This window comes from Lacerta agilis, chromosome 18, assembly GCF_009819535.1.
Source record: "Lacerta agilis isolate rLacAgi1 chromosome 18, rLacAgi1.pri, whole genome shotgun sequence".
In the NCBI taxonomy this organism is placed as follows: Eukaryota; Metazoa; Chordata; class Lepidosauria; order Squamata; family Lacertidae; genus Lacerta; species Lacerta agilis.
This window is the reverse complement of record NC_046329.1, coordinates 8,791,061-8,806,567: the sequence shown is the minus strand read 5'-3', so window position 1 is coordinate 8,806,567 and position 15,507 is coordinate 8,791,061. Positions and strand designations below refer to the sequence as shown.

The 15,507-nt window shown below is 44.7% G+C and overlaps 1 protein-coding gene across 1 annotated transcript in view; it reads right to left on the bottom strand.

The window, feature by feature from the left end:
• The window catches only part of APC2 (APC regulator of WNT signaling pathway 2), a 31,527-nt gene extending 19,291 nt beyond the window's left edge, over positions 1 to 12,236 (bottom strand). Inside the window, exons 1-6 of the mRNA XM_033136689.1 lie at positions 12,082 to 12,236; positions 11,338 to 11,428; positions 9,860 to 10,049; positions 9,483 to 9,591; positions 8,733 to 8,846; positions 5,843 to 5,920 (exon numbers count right to left, since the gene is read on the bottom strand). Coding sequence (XP_032992580.1) covers positions 5,843 to 5,920; positions 8,733 to 8,846; positions 9,483 to 9,591; positions 9,860 to 10,049; positions 11,338 to 11,428; positions 12,082 to 12,222 — 723 coding nt within the window. The 5' untranslated portion in view covers positions 12,223 to 12,236. The remainder of the gene's footprint in view (positions 1 to 5,842; positions 5,921 to 8,732; positions 8,847 to 9,482; positions 9,592 to 9,859; positions 10,050 to 11,337; positions 11,429 to 12,081) is intronic.
• Between the last annotated feature and the right edge of the window lie 3,271 nt (positions 12,237 to 15,507).

The window sequence follows — 15,507 nt, the reverse complement described above, 5'->3', positions numbered from 1 at the left end:
GTAGCAACGGAACTGACAATTCACTGTGCTAGATAAGAAACTTTAAAAAAAAAATTTTTTAGTTTCTTCTGTTAAGATTTACAAAATGTTTAGGGGTATGCATCCCACCCACCCAGGAAAAAAGCACTGAATATATCAATACAAAAGGGAACAATTTCAACCGCCACCCTGACACTGAGGTCCAGCTCTGAGGGCCTTCTGGCGGTTCCTTCCCTGCGAGAAGTGAGGTTACAGGGAACCAGGCGGAGGGCCTTCTTGGTGGTGGCGCCCGCCCTGTGGAACGCCCTCCCATCAGATGTCAAGGAAATAAACAAATATTTGACTTTTAGAAGACCTCTGAAGGCAGCCCTGTTTAGGAAAGGCTTTTAATGTTTGATGTTTTATTCTGTTTATAATGTTCTGTTGGAAGCTGCCCAGAGTGGCTGGGGAAACCCAGCCAGATGGGTGGGGTATAAATAAATTATTATTATTATTACTATTACTACTACTACTACTACTACTATTATTATTATTATTATTATTATTATTATTATTTATTATATGACCTCTCCACAATCCACAATTCCCTTTTTAAGCCAAGAACAATGAGGACTGGAATCTTGCTTGCACTTGGAGAGAAGGGTTGTGTCCCCTCCACCACCTTAATCTAAGGTTGCCAGATTTTTTTCTCAATGAATCCGGGGACAATTTTCAACATCCTACTTATTAGATTATGCGTTGAAATATTTCAGTTGATATTTTAGAATGTAAAATGCTGTTTTTATCTATTGATTTGTTTTACCTTGTGGGCTTATGGCCGAATAAAGTATTATCTATCTAAATAGATGGATTTTGTCAGGGGACTGATTTGTAAATCCGGGGAACGGTGACGTCTGCTGACCTTACCTTAATCCTGATTTTATTTTATTTTATTCTTTGCTAGGATTTGCCAAAAGAAAAGCACACACACACCAATAAATGAATTTTGGGGCGAGGTTAGGATGCACAAAGGCACGCAGAGCTGGCTTGCACCCCGGTAAATTTTGGTGGCACCAGGTTGGCGGGAGAAGGCAGCTATTTTTGCCAGCCAAACCTTTCCCCCATTTACACACACAAGTTGGCAGCTGCGCCGAATCTGTTTGCGGCCACCAGGCCAGCCTGGTCCTCCCCCCCCCATCCCCGCTTTGCTGACCTACTTCTCGTCGCCACGGCAACTGCCTCCCTTTTCCAAGGGGGGGGCACCTGAACAAAAAGCCAGGCTTTCTTTTCTTCCTCCTTGGGGAAAGAGAGCAGGGAAAGGAGAAGAAACGGGCAGCTTGGTCCCTCAAACGATGCAGAAATCCATCCTTATTCTCTCCGAGGCGCAGGACCAAATCACGGCCGTGGCATTTGCCCTTCGAGGGATGCCCACAAGGACAGGAAAAAGAAGGTTGCAAAAAAAAAAACCAGAAACAAAAAAACCTCTCCTTTTCAACACCCCTCTAGTGCCGGATTTACTATAAGCTAAACAAGCTATAGCTTGGGGCCCCACTCCCTTGGGAGCCCCCCAAAAAATGTAAAGAAAAAAACCCTGGATGTACATTTCCAAAATATAAGATTTAAAATAAAACCTACATACAGCAACAGTGTTTTGTGTTGTGTAGGCTCCTAGGATGTAAGTCATGGGCCCCGCCTGCTAGCCTGCTCCCCAAAATATCACCGGTTTGCTCATTTCTATATATAGGGTTTTATTTTGTTCTTTTTTATCTTATATTTTGGAAATGTACATCCAGTTGTTCTTTTCCTTCAATTTTTTGGGGAAAGCTATAGTTTGTTTAAAGGTAAAGGGAATTAAAATAGGTGCAACGCCTCATAAAATCCGGGCATTCGCGGATGATATAATAATTTCTACAGAAGAACCTCAAGAGAGCATTCCAGCAGCATTGGAAACGATTAATATCTTTGGGAAGCTAGCTGGATTTAAGTTGAATGAAAAAAAAACAAACCTTTTAATTAAAAATATGGGAATAGAAGAAGCCAAAAAATTACAATCACTGACTGGTCTGGAAATTAAAAATAAGGTTAAATATCTGGGCGTGTGGATCACACCAAAATGCATCAATCTATATCAGGATAATTACACCAAGGCATGGAATGAAATAAAAACCAATATGGAAACATGGAATAAGCTGTACCTCTCGTTAACAGGGAGGATAGCTGTGGTAAAAATGAACATTCTACCTAAGATGTGTTACTTATTTCAAACCATCCCTATATTAGGAGGAATGGATTGTTTTAAATTATGGAGGAGAGATATATCCAAATTCATCTGGAGTGGAAGAAAACCAAGAATAAAACACCAGATCCTTATAGACAAAAAAGAGAGAGGTGGTTTTGCTCTCCCAGAATTAGAGATATACCATGCAGCTGCCGCCTTAACATGGCTAAAAGAATGGATAAATCTGGAGAACTCTGAAATATTAGAATTGGAGGGGTTCGATAACCGCTTCGGGTGGCACTCCTACCTGTTGTATGGGAAGGTAAGTGCCCATAAAGGATTTTTAAATCATATCATAAGAAAGTCTTTGTTTAAAACCTGGACAAAATACAGATGGATGTTGGAACCCAAAATCCCACTATGGACATCGCCAATTGAAATAATCACGGCCAAGAGAAAGAATATGCAGGGCAAATGGGCAAGATATAGGACACTAATAAAAGAGGAAAATGGAAATATTGTATTAAGGGAATACAAAGAGATAAGCAACCAGCTGACAGGATGGTTACAATACTTCCAGTTGAATGAAAGGTTTAAGATAGATAGAAAGGAGGGGATAGCCAACGAAACATCCAAATTCGAGACGCAGCTAATTCAATCCAAAGGGAAATATATCTCCAAAATGTATGATCTGATACTAGAGTGGGAGACCAAAGAAGAACTGGTAAAAAGTGCCATGATAAAGTGGGCCCAAGATATTGGGCACAATATTTTCATGACACAATGGGAGAGGCTGTGGAAGGAAGATATGAGATTCACAGCTTGTATCAACTTAAGGGAAAATGTCATGAAAATGACATATAGGTGGCACTATAGCCCAATTAAACTATCTAAAATGTTTAAAAACCAGTCACCCTTGTGTTGGAAATGTAAAAGTGGCATGGGAACGTACTTCCACATGTGGTGGGAATGTGATATAATTAAGGAATATTGGGGAAAGGTTCATAATGAATTAAAAAAACTTTTGAAAATCTCTATTAAGAAGAAACCAGAAACCTTCCTCTTGGGAATACTACCTCCAGAAATTAAACCAGAGAAAAGAACGTTAACAATGTATGCCCTTACAGCGGCCAGAATTCTCTTAGCAAGAAATTGGAAGAACGAAAATAATCCCACAATATATGATTGGCAAGCTTTAATGATAGAATATATGCAGTTAGCGGTAATGACGGGAAGAATGAGAGGTCAATTCAATCAAAAGACACAAAAGGAATGGGAAGGCTTTATTGACTATTTAAACCAGTACAATAACATCAAAATTTCCTGGCAATAGAAAGGTGAAATCTATATATACGTATTGAATATCAATATATTATTAGAAAGTAATAGAAGATCAAGTTGGATGTAACAAGACCTGTGTGAGAAGAAGGGTTAAGATAAAGAAACAAAGAGTGCAAACGGAAGTCAAGCGTATGTAATTGTATTGTAACAATGTTGTAAATAGTAACCTCAATCTAGACTTTCTACTTTTCTTTTCTCCTTTTTCTTTTTCTTCTTTTTGTTCTTTTCCCAATCTATCTTTCCCCCTTCCCCTCTTTCTACTTTCTTTATAATCTTTTTCCGTTTGTCTTCTGAACCCTTTTAGGATTAGTTTTTCTTTTTAAATACCATCAAATCATGTGTGGGCTGTATCTTTTTCTTTATGTGTGTTTCGAAACTACTGTATATTTTGTCTTTTGTTGTTTAATAAAAAATTTTTAAAATTAAAAAAAAAAAAAAATAAAGGTAAAGGGACCCCCTGACCGTTAGGTCCGGTCGTGTCTGACTCTGGGGTTGCGGCGCTCATCTCGCTTTACTGGCCGAGGGACCCGGCGTCCAGCTTCCGGGTCATGTGGCCAGCATGACAAAGCCGCTTTGGTGAACCATAGCAGCGCATGGAAATGCCGTTTGCCTTCCCGCCGGAGCGGTACCTATTTATCTACTTGCACTTTGACGTGCTTTTGAACTGCTAGGTGGGCAGGAGCAGGGACCGAGCAACGGGAGCTCGCCCCGTCATTGCGGGGATTCGAACCGCTGACCTTCTGATCGGCAAGCCCAAGAGGCTCTGTGGTTTGACGTGCTTTTGATAGCTCGCTTAACTTATACATAAATCTGGCACTGTCTGATGTAGTCGCTGCAGGGACGGCTGATTTGATCTGCCTGCCCTGCAGATACGAGGATTCGAATTCACAGGCAGCGGAAAGTCTCCTGCCCCACTCTGCGGGACAAGCTGTGGCTGTCACAGCGTTTGTTGCGGCGAGTGGACATCTCCGCATGGCTGCCGTGACAGCTTAGCATCACCGGCACCAAATCTCCACCTCGGGGGACAAGGGGGAAGACGGGGGAAGGGGTTGCAATGAGACCCCCACCCTCTCCCTCTGCAACAGAGCAGCTTTGGGGAAGGTGCAGGGGTCATGGGTGTACCCAGGATTTTTTTGGGGGGGGCAGGAAACCCAGCTGCCACCCTCCTCTGTCCGTTTCCGTCTAGCCGATTCAGAACGAAGTGTCTCCACAGCGGTTGTTTCAAATCGCTTTCTTTGGAGCCCAAAGTGCTCAGGAAAATCTGTTCGAAAGTATTTTTATTTATTTAAAACAAAATGAATTTTTTAAAAAAAATTCCTTCCAGTAGCACCTTAAGAGACCAACTAAGTTTGCTCTGAAGAAGCGTGCATGCACACCAAAGCTCATACCAAGAGCAAACTTAGTTGGTCTCCATAGCTGTCAACTTTCCCCTTTTCTTGCAAGGAATCCTATTCAGAATAAGGGAATTTCCCCTAAAAAAAGGGAAAAGTTGAGAGCTATGTTGGTCTCTAAGGTGCTACTGGAAAGAATTTTTTATTTTATTTTGTTTTGACTATGGCAGACCAACATGGCTACCTACCTGTAACTTTATTCGTTCATTTATTATTATTATTATTATTATTATTATTATTATTATTATTATTAGTCAATTTATATACTGCCCTATACCAGAAGGTGTCAGGGCGGTTCACATAAAAAGATCACAGTATATAAAATTAAAATAAAATCAATGACCCAATAATACCCACCCACCCCCCAAAAAGAGCCATGTCTCTCTGACATTGACCAAGGGGTGACTGCGGGGGTAGCCGAGTTTTTGGCAGCAGTGCTTCGAGGAGTAGTACTTTAACAGGAGGAAATTCTAGATTTTACATATACTGTACACACATACAATCAGCCTATGAGTTTAATCGTTGTTTCTTTGTGTACCGTATATATATTTCGAAGCTCTTGTATGTGATTCTTTCTCTCGCGATTTTACTTCTAAATGCCTAATAAAGGTTCGATAAGAAGATAAATGACTCGGACGAAGGAATTGAGGGGATCCTCGTCCAATTTTCGGGCGGCACCAATTTTCGGGCGGCACTAATGCAACAGAAGACAGAATCAGGACTTGAGGTGTCCTTAACGGGTTGGAGAACTGGGCCAAAACGAACCGACCGAATTTCGACAGGGACAAAAAAATGTCAGGTTATGCGCTTAGGTAGAAAGAACCAGCTGCAGGAAAAACGGAGGACAACTGGCTTGCTAGCAGAACGTGTGAAAAAGGATATCGGGGTCAACACTGACCTGCACCCCCCCAAAAAAAGCTCCAAGCCCCCTCACCTGCGGCTCCGATTGCTGGGCCTTTTCTTGAGCTTCGATCACCTCTTTGTCGATCTGCTCTAGCCGAGACGCCCGGATCTGCGCGGTTTTAAAAAATAGAAATAAAAAAGAGAGCAAAACATCGTATTATTTACCTGTAAGTTCACTTTAACCCACATCCGCCCACTCGACCTTTTCGATCTGCAGAACCGGCGCTGTTTACAAGTGTTCCTTATTTGTGAGAAATCAGTCTTTGGAACTCCCTGCCTATTGATGTCGGGCATTCGCTGCACTCTTTCTGGCCCGTTTGCTTAGAAAGGTGTTTAATCTGTTTTTAGCCTGTCATTATGTTAACTTTCCCCTTCATGGATCACTGCCTTGTCGTGGCAAAGGGGCTTAAATTACTCAGGGAAGCTATGAACAGGTCAAGATGGACAGGTCAAGATGGACAGGTCAAGATGGACAGGTCAAGATGGACAGGTCCCAAACCGGAATTAAGATTGCCGAAAAAAATATCAACAACCTCAGATATGCTGATGATACTACCTTGATGGCAGAAAGTGGGGAGGAATTAAAGAACCTTTTAATGAGGGTGAAAGAGGAGAGCGCAAAATATGGTCTGAAGCTCAACATCAAAAAAACTAAGATCACGGCCACTGGTCCCATCACCTCCTGGCAAATAGAAGGGGAAGAAATGGAGGCAGTGAGAGATTTGACTTTCTTGGGCTCCATGATCACTGCAGATGGTGACAGCAGTCACGAAATTAGAAGACGCCTGCTTCTTGGGAGGAAAGCAATGACAAACCTAGACAGCATCTTAAAAAGCAGAGACATCACCTTGCCGACAAAGGTCCGTATAGTTAAAGCTATGGTTTTCCCAGTAGTGATGGATGGAAGTGAGAGCTGGACCATCAAGAAGGCTGATCGCCGAAGAATTGATGCTTTTGAATTATGGTGCTGGAGGAGACTCTTGAGAGTCCCATGGACTGCAAGAAGATCAAACCTATCCATTCTTAAAGAAATCAACCCTGAGTGCTCACTAGAAGGACAGATCCTGAAGTTGAGGCTCCAGTACTTTGGCCACCTCATGAGAAGACTCCTTGGAAAAGACCCTGATGTTGGGAAAGATGGAGGGCACAAGGAGAAGGGGACGACAGAGGACGAGGTGGTTGGACAGTGTTCTTGAAGCCACTAACATGAGTTTGGCCAAACTGCGGGAGGCAGTGAAGGATAGGCGTGCCTGGCGTGCTCTGGTCCATGGGGTCACGAAGAGTCGGGCACGACTGAACGACTGAACAACAACAATGTTAACTTTTCCGAAGATCTCCGAACGATCGTTGCTAATTTTCCTTATTGATAATTGTATCATCATGTTTATTTATTTCTTGGTAAACCCCTTTGAGTTCTCCCCCCCCCCCAAAAAAAACCCCGCACACACCACCCACCCACAACCAAGCAGTGTATAAATTTTACGGAATAAAACAAGCTGTCAGATCTTACACAGAAGCATTGTTGTTGTGCTTTCTGCTTTGCAGGGGGCTAGACTAGATTAACTCACGAGACCCCTTCCGACGCTACCAGTCTGTATTGTTTTTAATTACCTGCCCAGGGTTCGTGACAGTATTAAAACACAATGTTATAAACTGTTCAGAACAACTTCCGATCACGATAATAAAATAAAATAAAATAAGATAACAATACCACAATAATTTTATATATTATTATATTATTTAATATTAATATAATAATATTAATAATGTGTGAGGGCTCTTGCAATCCTTTCTCCCCCAGCTTACAATTACTGTATATAACAGTGGAAGGGAACACAAGGGTCATTTAGTCCAACCCCCTGCAAAGTGGGGCTCGAACCCATGACCATGAGATTAAGGGTCTCCCGCTCCACCGACTCAAGCTTGTTTAGGATTTACGTGGTCGCATCCTGCATTGAGTTTGGGGTGGGTTCATCTAGATGTCCTCTGGAGTGCCCCCTCTTTCCAGCTCAGTAAAGTCCGGCGATTCTACAGCAAACCCCCGATAGTTTGGTCAGCGGAGCACGAGACTCTGAATCTCAGGGTTGTGGGTTTGAGTCCCGCGTTGGGCGAGAGATTCCTGCATTGCAGGGATTTGGACTGGATGATCCATGAGGTCCTTTCCAACTCTAGATCGCCTAAATTCAAATCCCCCTGGTCTAATATCCCTAGCGCTGCAAGATTGTCACAAGAGCGCCTGGACTAAGAGTGTAAAAAGGTGAGAATGTATTGGGATATGATATATCATGAGTTAAGAAAAATGTTGAAATATAATTTTGTTAAGAAGCCTGAAGCTTTCTTATTACGTATTGTAGGTACAGACATTGAAAAGAAGGACATTAGACTTTTCCAGTACGCAGTGACTGCAGCTAGAATACTTCTAGCGCAAAAATGGAAACAAGAAGAATTACTGACGAAAGAAGAATGGACAGTGAAATTGACTGAATATGCAGAAATGGACAAAATGACAGGGAAAATCCGGGAACAGCGGGACCAGAAATTCATCAAAGGCTGGTTAAAGTTTACGAACTATTTAAAAGACAATTTACAATTGAATACGCTAATAGGATTTCAAGAAGTTTTGTAGTTAATGTGTAGAATTATTATTGTAAGTATGATAACAAAAGTAAGAAGGAACCTTATGATAATGTAAGCAATGGTTGATCAAAGAAATATAATTTAAAGATATAATTTCGAAAGCCATGTGGAGGGATTGAGGAAAGTCACGGCTTTGTAAGCCAAATGGAAAATGTATGAAAATGTTTGATTTAATGTGATATTGTAGTAGTTTAGTGTAAAAATAATAAAAAAATTATACATTAATAAAAAAAAAACTTTATAATTCCAACTTTATAATTCTACGATTTTTTTATGATCCTCACCTGGGCCCTTTGCACCATTTCGTCAGTCGTCCCGAAACGCTCCTCCATGAGGGTGCGGATATGCTGGGCTTCGAATTCCAGCTGCTGGCGGATCAGGTCCATTTGCATCGAGAACTGGGCGGCGGCGGGTGAAGAGGCCGGGTTAAAAACGCAAACTCCATCCATCTCTTTCATTGAGCAGTTTCTTAATTTTTATAGAGGTGAATCTGTCTAGATCATTGCTCTCCACCACCACCCCCGCCAAGGATTCCTGGGCACCACCGTTTCTTAAGGGTGCTGGGAACTGTAGCTCAGTGAGTGGGGGAACTACAGTTCCCAGATTCGTTTTTTAACAAATAACAACAACCTTAAAACATTGCGTCAAGCAGTGTTAAAGCAATAAAGCATTAGGGCAATGGGCTTCTGTCTTAAGGTTAGTCAACGTAATCGAAGATTTAGGATTTTGTGGGGGTTTTTTCAAGCCCTCTCAAAATAAACAGATTGATTGAATTCACCCAGGCCTAAAATAGCTGAGGAAATGTTAATTAGACACAAACCAGCATATTTAGGACATGAAGAGAGAGGATTACAAACCCGTTTAGGCAAAAGCTTTGCATTTGAGTCATGCTTTCACTCCTCTTTCCGCAGAATCTCTCTCCCCACAAGCAGACACACACCAGGGACTAGGAACTTGGGAAGAGCTTCGCACTAACCTTGGTCCCGCAAACCCCTGCTACGCCCAGAAGTGGGGCCTGGATTTCTGAAACTCACCGTCTCCACGTGAGGGAGCTCATCCAGCCTCTTGGAGAGGCTTTGGAGTTGAGTATAGTACCAGAATTTCTCCTTCTCCTCTTTTTCAATCTCAGTCAGGAGAAAACATCTGGGAGAGAGCAAGGGGGGGAGCACAGTGGGGGGCATCCATCAGAAAAGGAAGGCGCGTGACCCCCCACTCCCCAAAAAAAGAACCGTGGGAACCGTGGTTTGTTAAGGGCGCTGGGAAATGTAACGCCGTGTGCAGAAAAACTACAGTTCCCACAATTCTTTTTTGGGGGGGGGGATCATTTGTGGATGGAAAAAAAGAGAGAAATTAACTGAGACAGGGAGCTTTGGCTTGCCGACTCCAACGGTGGCCTCACTGCCCCCCTCACCTCTCTCGGTCGAGCTCCTCCAGGAACCGGATCGTGGCCCGGCTGAGTTCCCCCATGCTGTCTTTCCTCTGCAGGTTGCCCGGGTGGGCAGGACTGCTTTCGGGGCTGTGATCCTGGCTTATGGGTTCGGGGAGAAGAGCCGGCGGATGGAATTTGAGGTTGTACAAGCTGCTGATGTCCATCTGCAGGGCTGGAGCAGAAGGTAAAAGGTAAAGGACCCCTGGGCGGTTAAGTCCAGTCAAAGGCAGCAGCGCACGGAAACGCCGCTCACCTTCCCGCCGGAGAGGTACCTATTTATCTACTTGCACTTTGACGTGCTTTCGAACTGCTAGGTGGGCAGGAGCAGGGACCGAGCAACGGGAGCTCACCCCGTCATTGCGGGGATTCGAACCGCCGACCTTCTGATTGGCAAGCCCTAGAAAAGGCCAAAGATCCCTGTATGGTATTGACATCACCAAAAGGAGGGGGGGCGTTGACACAGGTTTGCATGAAATTTGAACAGGCTAATTTATATTGCTTTGGGTTTTGGGTTCAGTCTGGATGATGCCCCGAGCACCTTCCAATTCTATAGATAGATAGATAGATAGATAGATAGATAGATAGATAGTAGATAGATAGATAGATAGATAGATATGTAGATAGATAGATTAGATAGATCATAGATTGATAGTAGATAGATAGATAGATAGATGATAGATAGATAGTAGATAGATAGATAGATTAGATAGATAGTAGATAGATGATAGATAGATAGTAGATAGATAGATAGATTAGATAGATAGTAGATAGATAGATAGATAGATAGTAGATAGATAGATTAGATAGATAGTAGATAGATAGATAGATAGATAGATAGATAGTAGATAGATAGATAGATAGATTAGATAGAGAGATAGATAGATAGATAGATAGATAGATAGATAGATATTAGATAGATAGATAGATAGATAGATAGATAGATAGATATGTAGATAGATAGATTAGATAGATCATAGATTGATTGATAGATAGATGATAGATAGATAGATTAGATAGATAGATAGATAGATAGATAGATAGATAGATAGTAGATAGATAGATAGTAGATAGATAGATAGATAGTAGATAGATTAGATAGATTGATAGTAGATAGATAGATAGATTAGATAGATAGATAGATTAGATAGATAGATAGATAGATAGATAGTAGATAGATTAGATAGATTGATAGTAGATAGATAGATTAGATAGATAGGTAGATAATAAACAGAAAGATGATAGCTAGATTTAACCCACAGCGCCACCTGCGTCCCAAGGCATAAATTGTTGTTGTTGTTGTTGTTGTTGTTGTTGTTGTTGTTGTTGTTAAATGGAGAGGTGAGCTGTGGAGGGAACCACCCTCCTGGGCTAATAATTGTTTTAGGGACCCTGCTTAGGGGCGACACCCACCCACCCCAAAACGCACAAAGATCTCCTCTCGGTTTGTGACTTCCACCCACCTTTCAGTTGGTCCAGGACTTCCATCTGCCCCGACGAAACCATCAGCTTGGCCTCCTGTTCCAGTTTTCCCTGGAGGTGCTTCAAGACTTCCTGGAACGGACGAGAAAAGGGGAAAAAAAGACGGAGGAGACAGAAAATGGGTTGAATGCCTCATTGCAAAGAGGTGGAGTGAATGAAGCAAGATTCTAGTCCTCATTGACCCTAATTAAATAGGAATAGGATCTGAATTAAACAGGAATCTGTCCATCTTTCTCAGTGAGATCTGCTCCTTTCCTTAAAACAAAGCAAGATCCTAGTGCTCGTTGACCTGAATTAAATAGGAATAGGATCTGAATTAAACAGGAATCTGTCCATCTTTCTCAGCGAGATCTGCCCCTTTCCTTAAAACAAAGCAAGATTCTAGTCCTCATTGATTCATTAAACAGGAATCTGTCCATCTATCTCAGGATTGGACCTGGATTGGACCTTCCGCCTGCCAAGCACATGCCCTACCTGCCAGTTCTGCTCCTTTCCATAAAACAAAGCAAGATTCTAGTCCTCATTGACCTGAATTAAATAGGAATAGGATCCGAATTAAACAGGAATCTGTCCATCTATCTCAGGATTGAACCTTCCGCCTGCCAAGCACATGCCCTACCTGCGAGTTTCGCTCCTCTCCTTAAATTAAAGCAAGATTCTAGTCCTCATTGACCTGAGGCCGAGGGCTATTGCTAATACATCGAACGCGGCGCTCCCTTTCTCACCTTCATATCCGAAGTCTCATTTTCCAGCTTGGACAGGTGGTTGGAGTTGTCCTCTAGCTCCCTCCGAAGGTGTGTGTTCTCCGTCTTCAGCGCCTCCACCTGCCGGACCAGCTGGTCGTAGGAAGCAATGGACGCAGACATCTTCAGCTCCTCCGTCAACTGCAGAGGGGCAGAATGGGACAAGTGAGGGGGCTCTGCTATCGTGAAAACACACAAGCCCCGTGTCCAGGATGTTTGCGGGTCGCAGACAGAGACCTGGCAGGCGTCTCCACGATTCCCGACGGCCCTTTCATCGCGACAGGCCTGACTCTGATAACAAGCGCCGGGAATGCAAGCCGCAGAATCACAGGCTTTTGGAAGAGACCCACGAGGGCTAAGCGTTGCCGCCCATCGTGCACAAAACCTCTTGGGTTAAATAATAATAATAATAATAATAATAATAATAATAATAATAATAATTTATTTATACCCTGCCCATCCGGCTGGGTTTCCCCAGCCACTCTGGGCGGCTCCCAACAGAATATTAAAAACACGATAAAACACCAGACATCGAAAACTGCCCGAAACAAGCGGCCTCCCACTGGAAGCCCAAATCTTCGCATGCAGGGGAAGCCCCTAACTCCCCGAGGGTCTGAGACCCATCAGTTCCCCCCCCCACCTACAAATTAACCCAGCAACTGTTTGTTGCAATCCGGTCGGCCATAGGGTCACCCAGGAAGAAGCATCTCTGACCCTCGGATATAAGGCCCAAACGCAAGACCTAGGGCTGGGCCCCCTAGCGATGTCACCTGGGCCGTGCCCCACGCCAAACACACACAGACACGCGGAGAACCCACACCTCCCCTTGAGCCCAGCCTAGTTCTTTCTTTTCCCTCGCCAATCCCTGGAGACGGAGGTTAATTGGGACAGGGAAGGTAGGAGAAGAAGACGGGGGAGAGAGAGAGAGAGAGAGAATCTATATGCGATAATTTGCACACAGTCCCTGCCGGACAAAATCCCGCAAGCTGCATGCACAATCTTCATACGTACATACATACATACATATAAATTAAAGGCAGATTCTCCCAATCTGGACATTTAAGCCTCCTCTCTGCCATCACCTGGAGACCTGGTTAGCGCTGGAGGTGTGCGGACCAAGCAGGTAGATTCGCAAACCCCTCACCTGCTAACCTCTCCCCTTTTCTAAACCGGCGTCCCCACAGATGAATGGCCGCGGTCATTTTTTTCACACAGAACGGTGCCCCCTTTTGTCTGTCCCTGGCCCACCCCTCTCCATCACCCCTTCATTCCTTTGTCTCCCTGCCTCTCTCAGAGCGGACTCCGTTCCGCTACCTCCTCTCTCTTTCTCCCCCCCCCCACTTCTGGGAGCTCCCCACTGCCTTTGTGGGCTCCCCATCGCCCCACCTTTTCCCTCTCCATCTTCCCCACTACTCTCTTTTACACACAAGCACACCTGGGGTCTCTTGGAACACCCCCCTTCCCCAAAAAAAAAGAAATCTCCCCAAGGTTATTCTTACGGAAAAGGAGAAACACAGAGAACATCAACAAGAAACAGAGAGAGAGAGAGAGAGAGAGAGAGAGAGAGAGAGACAATGAAGACCCCTGACTCACAAATGCCAGCCGGGTCCCCGTGGGACCCCGACCTCTGACCTCAGGCGGTCAATTCCTGCGAATTCCTCCACTCCTTGGTTCCACAGCACCCTTGGGGGGTCTTCTCGAGGGTCCCCGTGGGCTTGGGGTCCCCGCAGGCGTGCAACACCCCCATTTTTTCTTAAGAAAAGAAACTGCCAATGTTTCAAACGGCGGGCACGAACCGCGGAATAAAAGCGAGGGGAGATAAAGGGCGAGCCGTTTCTCTCCTTCGTGGGGAACCTCGCTTGCCAAGGACAAGTCACGTGGCGGGTGTATTGAACCAAATAGCTGTGAGAAGACACCCCCCCACCCCTTTCTCCAATTGCCACCCTGCAATCTCAGCGCAAGCCGTACAAGGAAGGGCCGGATTCCCCGGCCGAGCTCATTCCATCACTTCCAAAGCGTGTCAAGAGCACAGGCTTTCTGACTCCTGGACTGATAACGCTCTGTTATAATGACAATGATGTAACTCTTATACAGAGTTAGATCACGCAGCATCACTCCAGGCCTTTAGATCTCGAGTTTCCACTGGGAAACAGTGGCGTAGCAGTGGGCAGGGGGCCCGGGCACAAAATTCAGAGGGGAGCAACCAGGCAGCCCAGGCTACAACGTTGTCTATTTTCCAGGCACAGTCGTGGATTTACAGAAGCTGTCCATTTCTGATTTGATCCCAGAATGTCCCGCTTTTCCTTAGCAGGTCCCTATTTTCACCTGTAAATCTGGGACTGGAAAATATAGGACCTTTGGAGGGTCCGAATTGTTCCTCAGAGTAGGCCCATTGGGAATGAATGCCTCACGCGGCTTTTACTCTGAGAAGGACTAATGGGCATGGAAAATAAGCAGTGCTTAGAAAGCCAACACACACCACATTCTGCGTTCTACGTAGGGCTGCCTCTGGAGACGGTTCGGAAACTTCAGCCGGTGCAGAATTCAGCGGCCAGGTTGCTCACCGGACGGCAATACGGTTTGAGTTTATTACACCGATCCTGGTCCGACTGCACTGGCTACCGATGAGTTTCTGGGCCCAATTCAAAGTGCTGGTTTTGACCTGGTTGTTGTTGTTCAGTCGTGTCCGACTCTTCGTGACCCCATGGACCAGAGCACGCCAGGCCCTCCTGTCTTCCTCTGCCTCCCGCAGTTTGGCCAAACTCATGCCAGGCGCTTCAAGAACACTGTCCAACCATCTCATCCTCTGTCGTCCCCTTCTCCTTGCGCCCTCCATCTTTCCCAACATCAGGGTCTTTTCTAGGGAGTCTTCTCTTCTCATGAGGTGGCCAAAGTACTGGAGCCTCAACTTCAGGATCTGCCCTTCCAGTGAGCACTCAGGGCTCGTTTCTTTAAGGATGGATAGGTTTGATCTTCTTGCAGTCCATGGGACTCTCAAGAGTCTCCTCCAGCACCACAATTCAAAAGCATCAATTCTTCGGCGATCGGCCTTCTTGATGGTCCAGCTCTCACTTCCGTACATTACTACTGGGAAGACCATAGCTTTAACTATACGGACCTTTGTCGGCAAGGTGATGTCTCTGCTTTTTAAGATGCTGTCTAGGTTTGTCATTGCTTTCCTCCCAAGAGGTTTTGACCTATAAAGACTTAAATGGCTCAGGACCGCAATACCTCAAGGACTGCCTCTTCCCGGACTCCGAGATCACCTTCGGAGGCCCTCCTTCGTGTGCCTCTTCCTTGAGAGGTCTGAAGGGTGGCAACACGAGAACGGGGCCTTCTCTGCAGTGGCTCCCCATCTGTGGAACGCTCTCCCCAGGGAAGTTCGCCTGGTGCCTTCATCACACATCT